The sequence below is a fragment of the Dama dama genome, chromosome 4, assembly GCF_033118175.1.
Source record: "Dama dama isolate Ldn47 chromosome 4, ASM3311817v1, whole genome shotgun sequence".
NCBI lineage: Eukaryota > Metazoa > Chordata > Mammalia > Artiodactyla > Cervidae > Dama > Dama dama.
In genome coordinates, this window is record NC_083684.1 from 10800938 (window position 1) to 10822317 (window position 21380).

Sequence of the window (21380 nt, forward strand, 5' to 3'; positions counted from 1 at the left end):
AAAAAAATCAGGGCCTTCCCTGGTGGTCCAGTGGTTAAGAATCTGCCTTGCAATACAAGGAACACAGGTTTGATTCCTGGTTGGGGAACTAAAATCCCACATGCCTTGGAGCAACTCAGTCCTGGCGCCACAGCTATTAAAGCCCGCACATCACAACTAGAGTCCGTGTGCTGCAGGAAGGGTCCCGCGTGCCACAACCGAGGTAGCCAACTAATTAAATATTAAAAAAAAAAAACCACCAAATCCAGGGGCTCACGGCATCATTATAGTGTCTGTGCATCTGGAAGGTTGGGCTTCCCAGGCGTAGTGGTAGAGAATCTGCCTGCCAAGCAGGAGACTCGGGTTCAGTCTCTCATTTGGGAAGATCCTCCCCTAGAGAAGGGAATGGCACCCACTCCATCCCATGGACAGAAGAGCCTGGTGGGCTGCAGTCCACAGGGTTGCAAAGAGTCAGACACGACTGAGCGATTAAACAACAATCTGGAAGGTCACAGGAGAATTGTAAGTGTAATCACGTAGGCTAAAAGACAATATTTGTATAAACCAGCAGAAAGCTGACTGCAGAATTTATTTTAACATCAGCTCATAAAGGCTTCTTAAAGAAAGTAATTATTTAAACAAATAAATGCCAAGATTAAACACATAAAAGATGAGTATTTACCAATCACATTATCTGCTTCTCAATGATAATTAAAGCGTTCTCTGCCCTTTTCTTCACCCCGTATGAGGAACAAAGTAACAAGAGTGAACTACATAGCAGTCATCTTATCTTTTACCGTCTGATGCCTATACTAGCCAGTCCTCTAGAAACAGACTGTCTGTCTGGCTAAAACAATCTCTGTGAGTCTGTCCTTCACCCCGTTCTAAAAAAAGACTAGACTTTGTTTTCAAAAAGTCAATTCCACCCTCAGGAATGGCTACATAATTTGTGTGTGTGTATGTGTGTGTGTGTGGGGGGGGGGGTGCCCAGGGCAAAATGGAAATGAAAGGCCCCTTGTTTTAAAAAGTGATTAAGGATTTCAAGTTGGTGACAGCAGACCATTAAACCAATCACAGGGCACTTCTGAGACCAAGGTCCCCAGTGACTCGGAGGGGTCTGCATCCAAGAAGCCACCTCAGCCCGACCTTAAGGCTGAGGTTTTCTCACCTGCATCAGTTTAAAACACAATTAAAAAGGCTCCAAGTTCTAAATGGCCCCGTGGTCTAACGCCGGCTTTGACCACTCTTCTTAGATGGAGAATGAATTTGGCAGGTCTGTCTACACCTGAGTGACCACGACCACCACCGTGACCGCAGACAGCCTGTCCCACCCGAAGCTCGGAAGCAAGGGGACCTCGGGATGACGTGGGATAACCACACAGCCCGGATTCCAAGCGCCTCTGAAACAACACGTCATCTGGAAACGCTCATCCCCGCCACTGACATCTATTTTAAAGTATTTTCAGCAGTCCTGTCAAGCGCCGTCAGTAACTTTCTTCAGCACCAGTGGAGAACCCGGAGACCCCCCGGGTCCTGCGGACGCCACTCCCCAACACCCCCACCGGCGGCATCACAGCACACCATCCCCGCGCAGCCCAGAGAACCGCGTGGCTGGCTGCGAAGTGCACACATTCCGAAAGGTCGCCAGCAATTCAGTCTACTTAACTGGGCTCAGGCCAGAGAATTTTCCAGCCAACTGGCACTGAGTCTCTTAATTTACAGCTGGCAAGCAACCTCCTTAAATGCTTCCAGGCCCACAGAAGAGCTGTTCAATGTCTACCTTGAACACACGAACCACCTGACTTCAGACGCAGCGCTCGGCAGCTCTGACCACAGGCTGCGGAGTGGTAAAATTTACAGCTTAAGCTGGAAAACCACAGACGCGGCTGGACTCGACCAGCTCCCCTCTGAAGGAGGGCATGCGGGTTCTGCTTGGGGTGCACACAGGTTAAAATAAACGACATACTGAGTAATCTTGGGTAAATAGCTTGCTCTCACTCCCACTTTTATTTTTTAATATGCAAACTATAAAATGCCTTCAACCAACTTCATCTTTGTTTCATTATTGAAGGCCTATGTTTTTCATTTAAAGAAGTTGTCCTAATCCTCCTATGAAATTAAAAGATGCCTGCTCCTTGGAATAAAAGCTGTGACAAACCTAGACAGCATATGATAAAGTAGAGACATCACTTTGCTGACAAAGGTCAATCTAGTCAAAGCTATGGTTTTTCCAGTAGTCATGTATGGATGTGAGAGCTGGACCATAAAGAAGGCTGAGTGCCGAAGAACTGATGCTTTCAACCCATGGTGCTGGAGAAGACTCTTGAGAGTCCCTTGGACTGCAAGGAGATCCAACCAGTCAATTCTAAAGGAAATCAGTCCTGAATATTCATTGGAAGGACTGATGCTGAAGCTGAAGCTCCATTACTTTGGCCACCTGATGGAAAGAGCCGACTCACTGGAAAAGACCCTGATGCTGGGAAAGATCGAGGGCAGGAGGAGAAGGGGATGGCAGAGGATGAGATGGTTGGATGGCATCATCGACTTAATGGACATGAGTTTGAGAAAACTCCAGGAGATGGTGAAACTCCTGGTGTGCCACAGTCCATGGGGTCGCAAAGAGTTGGACATGACTTAGTGACCAAACAACAAACCCTCCTGTGGAAACTAAAGAGTTATAGTTAGGTTCTAAAGACCAGCTTTTTATTTAGGGCAGGCTTGGAAGCTTATTTCTCATCTTCAATAATGTAATAATGTACCTGATAGCTTTAAAAAACAATAATAGCCATACTTATGGTGTTTATGCCAGGCAAAGCATTGTACAGTATTATCTCTTTTACAGTTAATAACAATACCATGAGGAGGGCACAGTGCTATTAATACCCTAGTCTTGTAGATGAATGCAGCTAGTAAGTAGAAACCGGAGAAGGAAATGACAACCCACTCCAGTCCTCTTGCCTGGAAACTCCCATGGATGGAGGAGCCTGGTGGGCTGCAGTCCATGGGGTCTCACAGAGTCAGACACAACTGAAGCAGCTTAGCAGCAGCAGCAGCAGTAAGTAGCAGCATGGGGAACTCAAGTTTCTGATACTGCACGGCTTGCAAACTTGACCTCTTAACTCTCAGGACACTGCACCTCCAGCTCTGAAATGTCATGTCTAGGACTCTAATTTAAAATTCTCAAGACTGGGGGAACACTGAAAAGATACTGTCACTGGGATCCAATAACATGCTCTAACATATACATTGTGCTATTGGGCTCCAATCTTAAAATGTCCCTTCTTGAACATGCTAATATCTGATTTAAGGAATTGTGATTTTTAATCTCCTCAATCCATTTCCCCCTTCATTTACAGAAATGTTTGCTTTAAATACCGTTTTAACTGCTGAAATTCAACCCACTTTGCAGATTGACCCCTTCTGATAAAGGATGGATTTTGTAGGACGTTACATGTTGACTAAGTCAGAGAAGGAATCGTTTTTGTGGTGCGAGTTCATGATTCTGTCTGATCCTGTGATTTTCTGGGAAGCCTTGTGATGTGAGAAATCAGCCAGTTGTCCCTGGCTTCTTGTTTGCTTCAAAGCCTGAAGAACACGAGCAGGTATCATCTCTAGGATGAGCTGCGAGTGAGTCGGATTTGACAGGGCGCAGCACCACAAAGACCCTGACCAGGGCCTTGGAAGTCCATCTACGAGGCGGCTTCAAAGGTGTGGGCTGACACATTGAACCTCGACTACAATTCTAATTCAACTCATCCACATTCCTAGGAGTTTAGGGGAGAGAAACCACGCTCCGACCTGTCACAGAAGTATTTGCCGTGAATTAACTGGAGGCCCACACTTCAAACAGTGGACGGCAGCCGCGGGAGAAGCGACGCGGCATCGCAGGAGCACATCTGACCTGTCCTCTGGAGCCTGGGGTCCCCGCCATATGTTCTCAATTAGTCCTCGCTGCTGCTCGGCCTCTCCCGCGAGCCGGGTCTCCACGCCGCCCCTGCTCCGTGGCTAATCTCCCTCCCGACACGGACGCTATCCCGAGGAACAGCTTTGCTCATCTTGGCCCCTGCCCCGTGGGGGAAGGGATGCAGGCAGCAGGGTCACGAGGAAGGAGCCAGATGGAAGGGACATCCCTGCCCATGACGCTCCCACACCGTCAACTCGGGGGTCAATGTGCCCGTCCACCTGGTCCCCACCCCCCAACCCACCCATCATCGCCTTTGGCCAAAGAGTGGCGGAAGTTGTTTATGATAGTAATTTTCTTGAGATGTCTTTTTCTGCCTTGAAACTGACCTGTGGTTAACCTATTTCTCATTTGCTGTCGTTACAAAGGTTGCTGTAGTGGTCAGCGGCACTCTCCCTTGGTAGATGATTAATTGGGAATGGGCTTTCAAAGAGTTAAGCACTCCCTTCTGGCCTCTTAACAGAGAGGGGAATAAAAAAACCCTTAACATGAAGGGGAGCTTTTATTTTTAAGACTTTTTTTTTCCCCCTAAAAAAAGGAATGCTGTAAAAACACAGATGATCATATTTCAGTCTTAGACTAGCAACCTGTGTTATCATGTCAGCCTGAATCACTGTTTATCAGACGGGGATGAAGTTACTTTATAATGAAACACTCATGATGAATTTCCTCACCTACCCTCCAACTTCACGACAGTTTGACGGGGAATATGACTCATTCGTTGTTGTGTGTGCTTGTGTGTGACTGCGTGTGAGAGAGAAACAGACAGAAACAGAGGCAGAGACACAGAATAAAGGAGAGGAAGAAGAAAAGGGAGAGGCAGCTGGGAGGGGAGACAGGGCGGAGGGGAGGCAGGAGCAGGGCTGGGGGGAGAGAGCTAGCACGCAACAGCTAACAAAGCAGCTGATCCTCAGTCACTTCTACACGTTATCATCTCTAAGTAGACACCTTCACTAGCCATGAGAAAAAAGAATTTCTGTTTTTAATTCTCATTGCCAAGGCCCTTTAAAATTATATACTAAATGGGCCTTTTGCATTGTACTTAAAAGACAAAATTACTGACTTTATATTACCCATATCTCAATCTCAAAGTGGAAAAACATTAAGTTTTCAGTCATACTCCAAATGCCCAGCACATATACATATATACACACATACATATATACACACACACACACACACATATATACACACACACACACACACATATATATATAAAATTTGTGTACATATGTATATATGGGCTTCCCTAGTGGCTCAGATGGTAAAGAATCTGCCTGCAATGCAGGAGATTTGGGTTCAATCCCTGGGTCAAGAAGATCCCCTAGAGAAGGGAATGGCAACCCACTCCACTATTCTTGCCTGGAGAATCCCATGGACAGAGGACCCTGGTGGGCTATAGTCTGAGGAGTTGCAAAGACTCAGACATGACTGAGCGACAAACACTTTCACTTTTCATATATATATGTATACACACACACACACACACACACACACACTTCAGATTAAATGATTATTTTTCAACAAAGGGAGGTGTAAATTTCAACTCTGAACTTCAGTTTTCACATTTCTGCCATGTCAGAAATGGTAAGGACCTAACAGAAGCAGAAGATATTAAGAAGAGGTGGCAAGAATATGCAGAAGAACTGTACAAAAAAGATCTTCATGACCCAGATAATCACAATGGTGTGATCACTCACTTAGAGCCAGACATCCTGGAATGCAAAGTCAAATGGGCCTTAGGAAGCATCACTATGAACAAAGCTAGTGGAGGTGATGGAATTCCAGGTGAGCTATTTCAAATCCTAAAGGAGAACTAAAGAGCCTCTTGATGAAAGTGAAAGAGGAGAGTGAAAAAGTTGGCTTAAAACTCAACATTCAGAAAACTAAGATCAGGGCATCTGGTCCTATCACTTCATGTTAAATAGATGGGGAAACAGTGACAGACTTTATTTTCTTGGGCTCCATAATCACTGCAGATGGTGATTGCAGCCATGAAATTAAAAGACCCTTGCTCGTTAGAAGAAAAGTTATGACCAACCTAGACAGCATATTAAAAAGCAGAAACATTACTTTGCCAACAAAGGTCTGTCTAGTCAAGGATATGGTTTTCCAAGTAGTTATGTATGGATGTGAGAGTTGGAGTATAAAGAAAACTGAGCATCGAAGAATTGATGCTTTTGAACTGTGGTGCTGGAGAAGACTCTTGAGAGTCCCTTGGACTGCAAGGAGATCCAACCAGTCCATGCTAAAGGAAATCAGTCCTGAATATTCATTGGAAGGACTCATGCTGAAACTGAAACTCCAATACGTTGGCCACATGATGTGAAGAACTGACTCATTAGAAAAGACCCTGATGCTGGGAAAGATTGAAGGCAGGAGGAAAAGGGGACAGAGGATGAGATGGTTGGATGGCATCACTGACTCAATGGACATGACTTTGAGTAAACTCCAGGAGTTGGTGAAGGACACGGTGGCCTGGTGTGCTGCAGTCCATGGGGTCACAAAGAGTGGGACATGACTGAGCGACTGAACTGAACTGAACTGAACCACTTCAAAATTTAATTCCTTATACAAGACACACACACACATAATTTAGGTATGTGGGATGCACAAATAACAAAGATTCAGTTTTTCTTGTGTTCTCAAACCCAGTCAAATAAATTGTCAGGTCCATATATAATATACTGAAAACCACTGAAATATAAGCTGACTTTTCAATCTTTGAGATGACTAATGAGTGCACTAGTTCAATAAGAAATTCCTTAGACTCTATGCCAGACTCATACTGTGGGGGATAAGCTGACATACAGAAAGATGTGGAAATTATCTAGTTTATAATAACTGTGTCTGTAGTGATCTCAGAAAGTGTGTAGTTTCCAAATCAATATTGATTTCTTTTTGAGCTGGGGTGTGCATGTGTATGAGTTGTTTTCCCCTGGCTGAGGCAGAAATAGGATACAGGATCATGAAAATGAAGTCTGTTTCTCCAAGTCTTTTACATGTAATACATGTATGTTTGTACTTTGAAATAAAAATTTGATTGATGGACTTAAATAATGCCTAAAAATTTAAGACCTCAGACAATCATATAAATCCTTAATTTCCCTAAGGAATTTCCTCTTGGCCACCGAGGAAATCAAGGAGGCTAGCACAGTCTAAACTGACGTCCACCTGTTGCAAATGGTGGACCCTGTGGGATCCGGGTTCCAAGGAGAATGAAGGTTCTTTCCAAGAGACCATCTGAAAACAGGGCAGGCACGTGACTCAATGATAAAAGTGAAAAGTCTGTTTTCCATTTAAACTGAGCTTCCCTATGAAGACATTCCATAAAGTTCTGACATATAAAGATAACCAGAAGCAGAGGACACTTTTATTTGATGTCAGGCCTTGCACTTATTTCTTGGGGTTCACTGACAGCAGTCAGACTTTTCCAGGACTATATTACTCCTGCTGTGTACCAGGAAACACCCAGAAATAAGTGAAAAGATCCAGTTAATCCCCCACCCTCAAAGGGCAAGTTGCTGTTCCCCCAAATCAAGGTGAGTCAGCTGTGAGCTAACTGGTCAGCAAGTTCTTATGCGTAAATTATTCACTTTGGGAAAAGCAAGCCTTTTAGAAAGCAGACTGATTCCTCAAATGCAACTGAGGAGATCAAATTTCAATACTTTAAATGCCTCTCACCGTACTTAACTTTTAAAGGTACAGTTCTAAGACTAGTCCTAAGAGATGAGGAAATCCAGTGGTTTTTAAAATGTGTACCACAGAAGCATTTCAGAGAACTTCAGATTATGATGGTGGTTTGGGGCAGAAATAGAGAGAGAGACTGGCCTTGTCACTCGTGACTTTTCTATGACTTGGGTCAGAGAAAGTCACCTGTCACTTGATTTATTTGTTGTCTCATGGATGATTTTTCAACTTGGAAAGAAGATTCTACTCTTTAAATGAATGAATGAATTTTCTCATCAGATGTCATTCATTCACTATTTTTTTTTTTTTTTGAGTGCCTATGATGTTCTAGATACTATGCTGACTATGGAAGCTACAAAGATCTCTCAACAATAGAGTGTTTCAGGTGCTTAGAAGTGTTTCAGGATAGTGCTATAGGACAGAGCAGAGAATATTAGTTTAGCCTGGGGAAATTATTTCCCAAATTATCATAAACTATTATCAGACAGTTTAAGTGCCTCGTGCAGAATGACACAGTAGTATCAGAGGGACCTGTATCACCCACAGTTTAAAGAGGTGCTTCCTGTTCAAACTCATGTTGCTTCAAAAAGAATGGGATCCACATACCGAAACTCACTCTTTACGTTCCTTAAAGACCCGTGACTATAATGATTTGGCTACATGTTCTGTTCAGTTCAGTTGCTCAGTCGTGTCCCACTCTTTGTGACCCCATGGATTGTGGCACACCAGGCCTCCCTGTCCATGACCAACTCCCAGAGTTTACTCAAAGTCATGTCCATTGAGTGGGTGATGCCATCCAACCATCTCATCCTCTGTCACCCCCTTCTCCTCCTGCCCTCAATCTTTCCCAGCACCAGGGTCTTTTCTAATGAGTCAGCTCTTCACATCATGTGGCCAAAGTATTGGAGTTTCAGCTTCAGCATGAGTCCTTCCAATGAATATTCAGGACTGATTTCCTTTAGGATGGACTGGTTGGATCTCCTTACTGTCCAAGGGACTCTCAAGAGTCTTCTCCAGCACCACAGTTCAAAACCATCAATTCTTCAGTGCTCAGTTTTCTTTCTGGTCCAACTTTCACATCCACACATGACTACTGGAAAAACCATAGCTTTGACTAGACATGATTTATGTCTTAACCATTTATGTATCTCAATGTCTATATAGGGCTGGACAGTGAATGGGCACTCAACAGAAAGTTTAGTTTTTTTGTTTTGTTTTCTTTTTAAGTCAGACATCGAGAGGAAATAAACAGGAATATTGCTTTGAAGGTAGCTACCTAAATCAATACATGCCAAGGTAGTTGAAGATAGGAGTTAGCTAAGATATTGGGAGGATCTGATGAACATAAATGAATGAGATATAAAGAGGGACCTTAAACTTACACTGTCATCTTCTTGTTTTTTTTGGCAAACACACCCTTCTGCTGAATTCCAAACTGTAGTAAGAGCTTAGTGAACATGCGGTCATTTTAAGAGGCCTAGAGAGAAAGCGCTTTCTTTCACAGACTTGTACTTTCTGTGGGTAGAATAGCATTTTCCATATTGTTAGGTTCCCACACTTCGATTTCAGCATCCCATGGGATTGTAAAACACATTCAACATTTCGTATTGGAGTGAACATATTTTTGGCTCCAGAAGTATTCATTTTGATTCAATTCATAGTTGCATGGAAAGGCATGTGAACGTTAACTTCCTTTCTTTAAAGAAGACGGCCATGGATTGATGACTTGGATGATGATATTAGTCTAGTTTTGGAAAATGTGATTTATTGCCTATTGTGATTTTTCAGTTTTTAGAATCACTGTGTTCTATCAATTTTGGAGAGGCATGAGCATGTGATAAAAACTGACCTGAAATTTGACCATATTCTTCTGAGAGCAATAATGTACAATTTAAATATTAAAGTCATTAACCCAAATTCTTTTAAAAGATAAAATAGATACATAATACTAGGTTACTGAGTTGGATTTTTAAAAAATAGTTACTAGTTTTGAATGAAACCATGCCTCCTTTAAAAAATACAAGCAAGGCATGACCAATTAATCATACAAGTTTCCCTGTGGATTATTTTCAGACAAGTCACATTCCAAGGACATCAACTGGATCTTTCATTGAATCTATAAGCAGAATGTGTACATAAAGCTATTGTAAAAACAACTAAGCAAATGTGACCTTACTGCATTGTGGTGAAACTACAATTTTGTATTAATAGAGCTCTTACTGACTTTTAATCGCATTTACATAGTAATGAAATTTTAGAAAACCAGACATACTCAGTTGAATCTGGGAAAGGCTTTATGTTTCTATAATTGTATTATTAGATCCATCCAGTTTTTTCCCTTACATTTGATTTCCCCCTGCACCCTAGAATCTGTCTGTACTTGCGAGGACAATCCAAATTTTGTTGGTTTGTTTTTTAGCCATGCCCTGAGGCTTCTAGGATCTTAGTTCTCCAACCAGGGATTGAACCTGGGCTCTCAGCAGTGAGAACATGGAATTCTAACCACTGGATGACAAGGGAATTCTATGTATTTGCAAGGAGATAGATAATGTACCTGACTGATTTTGTAGAACTCCATCACCAATGAAGATCATTCTTTTCATTTCTCAAAAATAGCCACTAATCATTAGGAAAATGTTTAGACCCGGTGAACAGTCCAAAGATTTAGTTTTAATCAGAATTAAATAACATAGATAAATGAGATAAGAAGGGATGCTTAAATTAAGCAAAGCACAAATAAAAATTCTCAGCTTGAGGCTGGCATGGTGTTCAGTGACAATGTGTCCATTATCTGTTTAATTTGATCAACACAGACAATGACAGGGGACATTCAGGTTCTAAAGATGAAAGTCAGAAGGAACTCTGTGATTCTGATTTGCACTTTCCATCACTTCTTGTCTCAATCTTTGTTGTGGTTTTCCTGAAGATAACGTATGTTTAACAACAAACCTTAAATTACAGACAGAACTGTGAAAACCTACCGGAAGGGCTTTGTAATTATGAAGAAAATTGGACAGAGAAACAACAACAAAAAATGGTTGCTTGTCATTAAGCAGGAAACATGTGTTTCTCATGAGGAATCATTTTGGACTTGGTTCTGGTCTCTGGTGGCAGAAGCTGTGAGAGGTACCCACCTTCTGATTCAGTAATTTTCTAGCCACAAAACTTGGTTTGTGTACATTTGCTTAGAGATCGATCAAAGGCCTCATGGTAAAACTTAGGAAGCCATGTTACTTTAAAACCGATTCCTTGCAAGCTAAACATATCTCTAAAGAAAATATACCTTTTCTAAAGAAAAGATGTTTGCTGTTCAGATGCTTGATAGAAAAGAAAACAAACATATTCATCTAAAAAATTAGGACTGAAAAACAAGTCTCAAAATCTTTAACCAGAAAGTTCAATTCCTATGCCTTCCACGTAATTACAGGCTGATTTCAGGGGCTGAATTCATTGTTGAGCTTCAAACTACCCTGAGATAAAACCAGTTTGATTTGGGGTTCCTAATTTCATCTTCTGAAATAAAAGACCTGACAGCTCTATGTCAAAAATACCAAAAAGCCCTATCGAAAAATGGAGAGATCTAAAGAGACATTTCTCCAGAGAAAACATACAGAGAGTTAAAAAGTACAAGAAAAAATGCTCAACATTTAATTATCAGAGAAATGCAAACCAAAAGTGCAAAGAGGAATCACATTACACCAGTCAGAAAGGCCATCACCAAAAAGTCTACAAAAGATAAATGCTGGGGAGAGTGTGGAGAAATGAGAATGCCCCTGCACTTTTGTTGGGAATGTAAACTGGCACAACCACTGCGGAGAACAGCATGGAGTCCACTTCAAACACTAAAAACAGAGCTACCGTTTGATGCAGCAGTCCCAGTCCTGGGCATTTATCTGGGGAAAACCACTACTTCAGAAAGACACAAGCACCCCAACCTTCTCTGCAGCACTATTTACAATAACCAAGGCACAAAACAATCTAGATGTCCACTGACAGAGGAGTGCTACCTATGAACAATGGAATATTAGTCATAAAAAAAAGAATGAAATAATGCCATGTGCAGCAGCAGCAACATGGACTGACCAAGAGATGATCACGTTAGTGAGGTACGTCAGGCTGAAAAAGGCAAATATCATATGATATCACTTATATATGGAACCTTTAAAAAATGATGTGAATGAACTTATTTACATAACAGGAACAGATTTACAGATTTAGAGAATGAACTTACAGTCATTGGGGGGAAGGTGGTGGGGAAGGTTAATCTGTATGGTTGGGAGTTTGGGATTAACACGTACATACTGCTATATTTAAAATATTCATAGATAACTGATAAGGACCTACTATATATCACAGGGGCTTCCCTGATAGCTCAGCTGGTAAAGAATCTGCCTGTATTGCAGGAGATCCCAGTTTGATTCCTGGGTCGGGAAGAGCCCCTGGAGAAGGGATAGGCTACCCACTCCAGTATTCTTGGGCTTCCCTTGTGGCTCAGCTGGTAAAGAAAATTACAGCACAGGGAACTCTACTGAATACTCTGTAATAACCTAAATGGGAACAGAATCCAAAAAAACAACAACAGATACATGTATATGTATAACTGAATCGCTTTGCTGTACACCTCAAATTAACACACTGATAATCAACTATACTCCAATATAAAGTAAAGAAATTAAAAATGCATCACATAGCAAAAGCAATAAAAATAAGATAAAATAAAATAGGTCCTTCTAAGGGGGGGGCAAAAAAAATTACATGTAGTCATACTTTTAAACTCTTTTAAAATTCATCTTCCTTAGTAAATGTTTGATTAGTACCTTAAATAATAATAGTAATAGTTGAATTAGACTTGTTTCTTTGATTTGAAAAGAGCAGAGCAGTATGACTAGCCTGGAGCAGATAGCATACTCAGAAAAGATTTTGACTCCAATTCAACTCTGCTTTTTTCCTAGCTACACGAGTTAGGCAAATCTTTTAACATTTCTTCATCACACTTCATTGCTTATTTTTCTGGCAAGTCAATGAGGCAGGATTTCTGTTCCAGTTTTGCTAGTGAGAGACTGAAGCTGAATGTGACTAACGGGAGTGCTTGGTTACCTAAGTCCTCGGTATGCGGTGGCCACAGGGACTTCTACCCAACCTCAGACATACCACATCCCTCTGAAAGCACATGATTGGCCCCATTTTATAAACTGGAGGAAGCAAACCCCGAGATGTGATGAGGACCAAAGACAAAGTCCCTGTGACAATTCTGTTACAGAGTCATTTTCAGATATGGCAACTGTTTTCACTCTCCTCGCTGTTACCCATTTATTTATGTTTTTCTCTTCTCACCTCTAAAGAAAATGGCAGCCAAAAAAAGTGAGCTGGCTTGCTCTAAAACTGTCCTGCTGCTGCCAAGTCGCTTCAGTCATGACCGACTCTGTGCAGCCCCATAGACGGCAGCCCACCAGGCTCCTCCGTCCCTGGGATTCTCCAGGCAAGAATACTGGAGTGGGTTGCCATTTCCTTCTCCAAAACTGTCTAGCCATCAAGCAAGTGTTCTTTCCACTACGTTGCTCTGCCTCCGAGGCAGGTGGATCTATGTTATGAAGAGCTACGGACAGACGATCCAAACGGCAGACGCAGACCAACTGAAATCATGTAAAAAATGATCCCTGGGACATTCCTCAGCAAACTGAACAGCCAGGTGGACTGGTGGAAGGCTGGCATCTAAATGTGAAAGTCGGCACATTCTCCCAGGGACCCACTGGATCCCTCTTCCCCCAAATGAAGAGGGTGTCTTTGCCCTCTGAGCTTTAGCCTGTTAGGACACCGATGTGAACTAGTTGTTCTTTAAGCTAGCTTATATGGGGGTCGTCACTAGACACGCAGCAAGAGGCAGTGAGAGCCGAATAAAGAGAAAGGGCTTACTTCAAAGACCAGCGTCTCATTGATGGGGCCCGGGGCAGACAGGCACTCGGGGCGGTTGAAGGCACGCTGGTACTCAAACACGGTCCCCGCAAAGGCGAACTCCCCTGGCCAGTCGACGCTCCAGCCCCCCGTGAGGTAATACTTGTGACTGAGGCTTCGGACCGCGAGGTAGCTGGAGGATATCTGCAGCTCCTGGACCTCGATGCTGCGGGCGCCTGCCGGGATGGTGACCACCGGGTAATACTCTAAATGGAGAGAGCAGAACATCTTTGTCATCCACGTCACACACGGGAGACCCCGTCAGAGAGAGGCAATGGCCATCCTTAGAGTGGGGCTCATTTCTACTCTTACGCAGTGAAAACACTCAGTTATTCCATTTGTCAAGTGGTAGGAACACCCGAGCGAGAAAATGATGTACTTTCCCGAAGCACACGCATGTGGACAGAAAACACGCTTCTCTTTTCCTGAATGACAAAGGCCTTGAGACTCAAAGATGCTTTTTATTTTTAATTGACCTGGAAAAAACTTGGAGGCACCTAGTCTCACCTGTGGTGTGCCGAAGACAGGGCTCAAAGCTAAATTCTACTCAAGACGGTGAGATAACTGCTTCAAGTATGCGTCTTACATTTTAAGTGTGGACCATCTAAGTTCCATAATACAGAGACTTCCCTGGTGGTCCAGTGGCTAAGACTCTGCACCCCCAGTGCAGGGGGCCCACATTTGATCCCTGGTCAGGGAACTAGATCCCACATGCCACAACTAAGACCGGTACAACCAAATAAATACATACATATATTTTTTAAAAGTTCCACAATACGTTCTTTGTTTAACAAATGCAGGTGGCACAGCGTATTGAAATTGCTCAGCAGAAAGGCGTTTGTTGAACACACCTCTGGATGTTTGTATTGCTAAAACTACCCAGCCTCCTTTGCACTTGCATAAGTAACAGTAGGTGAACCGACAACTTCCAGATGTTCAAGATGGATTTAGGAAAGGCAGAGGAACCAGAGATCAGATTGCCAACATCATAGAAAAAGCAAGAGAATTCCAGAGAAAAATCTGCTTCAATGACTACGCTAAAGCCTTTGACTGTGTGGACCACAACAAACCGGAAAATTCTTAAAGAGATGGGAATACCAGACCACCAGACCTGCCTCCTGAGAAATCCGTATGCAGGTCAGGAAGCAACAGTTAGAACTGGACATGGAACAATGGACCGGTTCAAAATTGGGAAAGGAGTACATCAAGGCTGTATATTGTTACCCTGCTTATTTAACTTATATGCAGAGTACATAATGCAAAATGCTGGGCTGGATGAAGCACAAGCTGGAATCAAGATTGCCAGGAGAAATATCAATAACCTCAGGTATGAAGATGACACCACCCTTATGGCAGAAAGTGAAGAGGTACTAAAGAGCTTCTTAATGAAGGTGAAAGAGAAGAGTGAAAAAGCTGGCTTAAAACTCAACATTCAAAAAACAAATATCATGGCATCTGGTCCCATCACTTCATGGCAAATAGATGGGAAAAAATGGAAACAGTGACAGACTTAATTTTCTTGAGTTCCAAAATCACTGCAGATGGTGACTGCAGTCATGAATTTAAAAGACACTTGCTCCTTGGAAGAAAAGCTATGACCAACCTAGACAGCATTTTAAAAAGCAGAGACATTACTTTGCCAACAAAGGCCCATCTAGTCAAAGCCATGGTTTTCCCAGTAGTCATGTATGGATGTGAGAGTTGGACTATAAAGAAAGCTGAGCAGTAAAGAATTGATTCTTTTAAACTGTGGTATTGGAGAAGACTCTTGAGAGTCCCTTGGGCTGCAAGGAGATCAAACCAGTCCATCCTAAAGGAAATCAGTCCTGAATATTCATTAGAAGGACTGATGCTGAAGCTGAAGCTCCAATACTTTGGCCACCTGATGTGAAGAACTGACTCGTTAGGAAAGACCCTGATGCTGGGAAAGATTGAAGGCCAGAGGAGAAGGGGATGATAGAGGATGAGATGGTTGGATGGCATCATTTACTCAATGGACATGAGTTTGAGCAAGCTCCAGGAGATGGTGATGGACAGGGAAGCCTGGCGTGCTGCAGTCCATGGTGTCAAAAGAGTTGGACATGACTGAGCAACTGAACAATAACAAAGCATCAAAAGTCATCATCTTCCACGCGTCACATGAGCTAGTGAAGAGCTGGATCATATTTATCAAGTCTCAAATTCATTCAGCAGGAAAGGACGTGTCCCACCACTCATAGCACCAAATCTGTAGCATTTCTTACCATTTGCTTTGTGTTGGTTGAGGTACAGGCCTTTATAAAACTTGCAAGTTGAGTTATCACCTTTGCAAACACCACAGGCATCTGAAACTGCTTTAGAGCCAAGTTCCTGATCACATCCCACTGGCTGTGACCAAAAAAAAAAAAAAAGTGAGAAAATCAAACATTTGAGAAGCCACTGGCTTAGGATAATCAAAAGGTATACATGGTTTTCCATATTTACTGAATATTAGGAAGGTGGTGCAGCTTTATTATTAAGAGCAAAGTCTCAAGTTTGACTAGGAATTCAAATCCTTCCTCTGCCATTACTGGACATATGATTAGGGAAGTCACAAAACTTCTCTAAGGCTTAGAGCCTTCATCTGTAAAGCTGGAATGAAAAGCCATGATTGTTGCTAATGGGAGCAGAATTTATTCAGGCCAGTTCTACCAGTGAAACAAAAATGCTGGGAACCGCCCCCCCCCCGCCCCGCCCCCATACCAACCCAAGGACACTCACACTCCCTTAAAGGATCACGGAGCTCACAAATTGAAAAGAGAAAGTAGATACTGGAAGAAAAAGAAAACCTCACCCAAAATAAACAGAAGTGCTATTTCCAAGCACATTTACGAGGTTCTAAGCATGCATGTACTGCATGTACTTACTGAACATGCAAGAAAAATCTCCTGCTACTATTATCTCCATTCTTATTTAATTTTTACAACTTTTATGTAAAGTAGGATATATCAGCACCTCCGTATGTGGAAAGGGAGTGAAAGACAAACTCAAAACACGGGACAGGGGTCATGCAGAAAGTAAGCGGGGACTTGGAGATAAAAACTCCCGTCCAACTTGAAAATGTTACCCTTTTCCCTTCACCACCTGCTTTTATCCAGACATAAGAATCTCCTGCAACACTTCTCACACCATGCATTTAATAGAAGGCAGCACAAGGATGACCACATGTTCCAAAGCAGAAATGTTCTCTTACTTCACAGATCCCATCAATGCAAACGTCGTTCTTGTTTGGGGAACAGGGAGTCCCGTCTTTCACCTTGCTGGACATGGCGAAAAAGAATTCAAAGTTCTCAGCCTTGCAGTACAGTTTACATCGGTCTTCCTCTAGAAGCAAAGAGACCAAAGGAGGTCATGGTCAAGAGGAAATCCTAGGACAATGACGTGATTACTGAAAAGATGAGTTAAATTTATTTAGAAAGCTACTATGATCAAGGTGGGAAATGTTAGTTTTCCACGTGGCTATGCACGAACATGCGTGCCTGAGGGCAGATGTGTGTCGCTTTTAAAAACATGAATTCCTTTTAGTAACCCATATAATACTTTAACATTAATATGTGAGAACTTTATTTTCCTAATCCTAAGAGCCACAATACAAGTGATTGGTGGCTTGTGTCCCCACCCTCCTTGGAGAGTAAATATTTAAGACTTCACAGACCCTAAGTCATCTATTAACAGCATGTATATGAAGGAGCATTGCTGTGTCACAATAAAACAATATTTAAAAAGATGGGTCAGGGATTTCCCTGGTGGTCCAGTGGTTGAGACTTGGCCTTCCAGTGCAGGGGGTATGGGTTCGTTCCCTGGTCGGGGAGCTAAGGTCACACGTGCTGTGGGGCCAAAAAAATCAAGTCATAAAGCAGAAGCAATACTGTAACAAACTCAATAAAGACTTTAAAAGTGGTCCACTTAAAAAAAAAAAAAAAGGGTCAGATTTGGCCCATACGTCATAATTTTCTGATTGCGATTGAGGACAGGCACAATGATTTTAGATATTTGTTCATTCTGTTAAGAGGGAAAATTTTAGGCACTTTGGGAAAAAGGCCTATGGTCAATAATGATTACAAAACATACAGAAAAGAATCAAATCATGAAAAGGCAGAGGAAATAAACTAAACATTAAGACTAAAATAATGTTAGGTCTCTGAAAAGTTTTTGGTATCACACGCAAAAATAAGTATTATCTTTATAGAGCTCTTGTTATCAGAAAGGCATTATTGAGCCAATTTCTCCCATAGAAAGAGTCCTTTTTGGCCAGGAATTCCACATGACGCTGCTCACATGAGACTTGATGTGGGCGACGTTGTGTGAAATCCTTGACAACAGTTTTACAACAAACATGTAAACAGTTTGCAATGGATGCATTTCACAAAACCACTCGATAAAAGACAAAGTTAAAAACATGAAAGAAGGGGAATTACTATGGCCCAAATATGCAGCCATATGGATGGATTCCATTTTTTTTCTCACCTAGGAATTTTTCTAATAACATTTTTATTTTATGAGTCCTACTCAGATTAGGGAGCTAGAAAACATATATACTCTCTCTTTTCTCCATCATTCTCAAGAATTAACAAGTTCTAGAAAGTTCAGTGTTTCCGTACAGGTTCCTGAGAAAGTTTAGGAACAAGTCTACCAGAAACACAGAAATTGGGGTGGGGGATAAATTAAGATGAATTAATTTAATAAATTAGGTTTGGGATTAACAGATATGCACTACTATATATAAAATAGATAAACAGCAAGGTCCTAATGTGTATAGCATAGACAGCGATACTCAATATCTTGCAATAACCTATAAAGGGAAACAATCTGAAAAAGAATATATACATATATATAACTTAATTATTTTTCTGTACACTTAAAACTAACAGACATTGTAAATGAACTATACTTCAATTCAAAAAAGGAATACAGAAGAAAAAGCTAATCACTGTAATACAAAGACTGTCTAGATTTATGAAAGAAGTCTTTCCCTGATTCTTCCCAAGCGGCATGAATGTCACAGACCTTCAAATCACGGTCTGTCTTCTCTGATTTTAAGTAAGTACCAGAGAGAGAAGAGGAAAGGATGAGAAAACCTAAACTTTTGTGTCTCCTGTGGTAGGATGTGAGACCCTAAGGCTGGGGTCTCTGTTTTATTCAAGGTACTTGCCTCTGCACGGAGCAGAGAGTCTCCCAGGAGTAAGTCCTCAATCAGTATCTGTTGAATGAATGAATGAAATGGCAAGTTCTCTACCTAGTAAAGCTGTGGTCCTGTGATCAGATTGCCTAGTTTTCTGTGATTATGGTTTCAGAGTGTCTGCGCTCTGATGCCCTCTCGCAACACCTACCGTCTTACTTGGCTTTCTCTTACCTTGGACGTGGGGTCTCTCTTCACGGCTGCCCCAGCAAAGCATAGCCGCAGCTCCTTACCTTGGACGAGGAGCAGGGCGGCTGAGAGGAGCTACCCCATGCCCAAGGTCAGGGGCGGCGGCCGAGAGGAGCTACCCGACGTCCAAGGCGGCTGCGCAGGCACTGGAGGGCCGAGAGGAGCTACTCCACGTTCAAGCAATAATATTAATGACAGAAATTTGAAACCAGAAAATATTTTGTAACATTTGCTGATGTTGAGCAAAGTTGTAGTATCACCTCTGATTTGTAGAAGCTATTTAATACTTGTTATAATGAGGTCTTATTACATCAGTTTCTTTTTGGTTATTGATAATATAGGTTCACTTTGAGCTTTTGTACAGAAGCAGCCCTCTGTCTCATTTCCAATCAATTATCATTAAATCTGGTCTCTTCCCATTTTGTGTATGTCTGACTGGGATTCACATTTATCCTTTTCCAAGGGAGGGTAGATGAGTTTTGATAAAGCGAGTGAATGGAAAAAAATTGATAGGAAACAAACAGAATGGTCTCAGCTTATTTTGCACAGAATTATTCTGCTTCTGTAACAGAAAGTACATTAAATCTGATACTTATACACATGGTAAGTAAATTTTGATGTTGAGTCAAAAATCAAAACAAATCAATGTAAAAGTTCAAATATAAGCTATTACTTTGTTATAGTAAGTACCAAGAATTTAACATAGAGATATTTCTTATTCATGATGTGTGTGTGTGTGTGTGTGTGTATGCGTGTGTGTACACACTCTGAAAATAGGTCTTCCCATGCTTGTTATCATCTACCATGTCAGTTACTGAGAATGATGTCTCCATGGGGCATATATGGTTTCATGAGTTTTTGGTCTGGACAATTCATACCAATTGCAATTAACATCCCTGGTAGACTTAATTGCTGAAATGTCAAAAGTAAGTTTAGAAACATAAGTACACTCCAAACACATGACCTCTTCAACTTATACATGTGGGAGGCAAGGGATGTCTTGTGAAAAAAAAATGTGGAAAAATAAACAAACCCCACAGAACTGAATGAAAACCTGGGCCAGGACAGGCCCGGGCAATGCAATGTAAACACTGAAACTCTTCCAATACAGGCAGCAATTTTTCCCGTGCCATTCATTCACATTAGTGTTCACAAGGAGATATATTTGTTTGAGGTTCACAGAGACCAAATTACCTTCCACTTTCATATAGGGTTTCCACTGGTAGAACCATCCACGGAAAGGTTTGCTGTTATACTCTGCACACTGCTGGGCTCGGAAATCCAAGCTGTTTTCATCACAAGGGTTAATATTGCAGAGCTGATAAACACGGCTAGAGCCAGGACAGAACTTGCCACCATACTGAGGCCTGAAAAGAAAATTAAAGCTCTTTAAGTACTGGCAAGCAAAGGGCTCACTACTAGTCACAGGCAATATTATAGGGAGGGAGCATCACTATGATCATGGTCTCAGTGTATGCAGTGGGAACAGTCTATTACAACAGTGGAAATGTGTGGCCCACAACCCTTCTTGTACCCATGGCAGACATAACTAATCAATCAACAACCCTTCTTGTACCCCATGGCAGACATAACTAATCAATCAACAACTTTTCTTTTTCCCTGCTTTCTTTTCTCTACATGGCCCTAGGGTAGATACAACCACTGTTCTTCAACTGCCATGTTAGATGAAGTGTGTTTTTCACCTCTGAATCCAACTTGTACATTCTGGTGACTTCCATAAAGACTGATGGAGGCATATTCTCGACACTCATCCTATTACCTCCTGCATTAGGGAACTCTGTAAACACGCCTAAATGTTCTTGTTCAGTGTGCAACACATGCAGACACACACACCCCATTTGTTGGCATCAAAGCTCTTCCAGTGCAGATCAAGCCTCCTCCCCAAGCTTGGCTCCCATCTCTGACCCCTCTCCTCTCCCGGCAGTTTGTAGAGCACCTCCTGGGATGTAGAAGGTCCATTAGGACACTGAGCAGATGACTTGCCATATTTTCCAATCTAGCTTTGTCAGACTCACATGTGCTTTAGTCCCAGGATTCTAAACTCGGGGGTTGGGGGAACATGCCCTTGTTTGTATCTGCATAATTACTTTTTAACATTGCAGGTGGCCTGCTCCTTTCCTGCCAAGCACAATGGGAAATGGGTTTCCAGAGTAGGGAATCCCATTAGAACATAAATAATTATGACCTAATGGCAAGCTCTTTAAGGTCTTGCTAGGGAGACTGCAAAAACCAGAAAGCAAAATAAAAAGGAGTGTCGAGCCCACCGAAAAAAGTTACCAATAATGTCTCTTTGGCATACTCCAGGCACAAAGAAATTGCCTCTTTTCATTCCCATGAAATGGACTAAAAACCATCTCTAGATCATCTCATACAAAAGCTCAATGCAAACAT

The 21380-nt window shown here is 42.0% G+C and overlaps 1 protein-coding gene across 1 annotated transcript in view; it reads right to left on the bottom strand.

The window, feature by feature from the left end:
* The window catches only part of ADAMTS18 (ADAM metallopeptidase with thrombospondin type 1 motif 18), a 140373-nt gene that overhangs the window by 25432 nt on the left and 93561 nt on the right, over positions 1-21380 (bottom strand). Inside the window, exons 11-14 of the mRNA XM_061134047.1 lie at positions 20163-20335; positions 16794-16924; positions 15826-15949; positions 13544-13788 (exon numbers count right to left, since the gene is read on the bottom strand). Of these exons, the coding sequence (XP_060990030.1) occupies positions 13544-13788; positions 15826-15949; positions 16794-16924; positions 20163-20335 (673 nt within the window). The remainder of the gene's footprint in view (positions 1-13543; positions 13789-15825; positions 15950-16793; positions 16925-20162; positions 20336-21380) is intronic.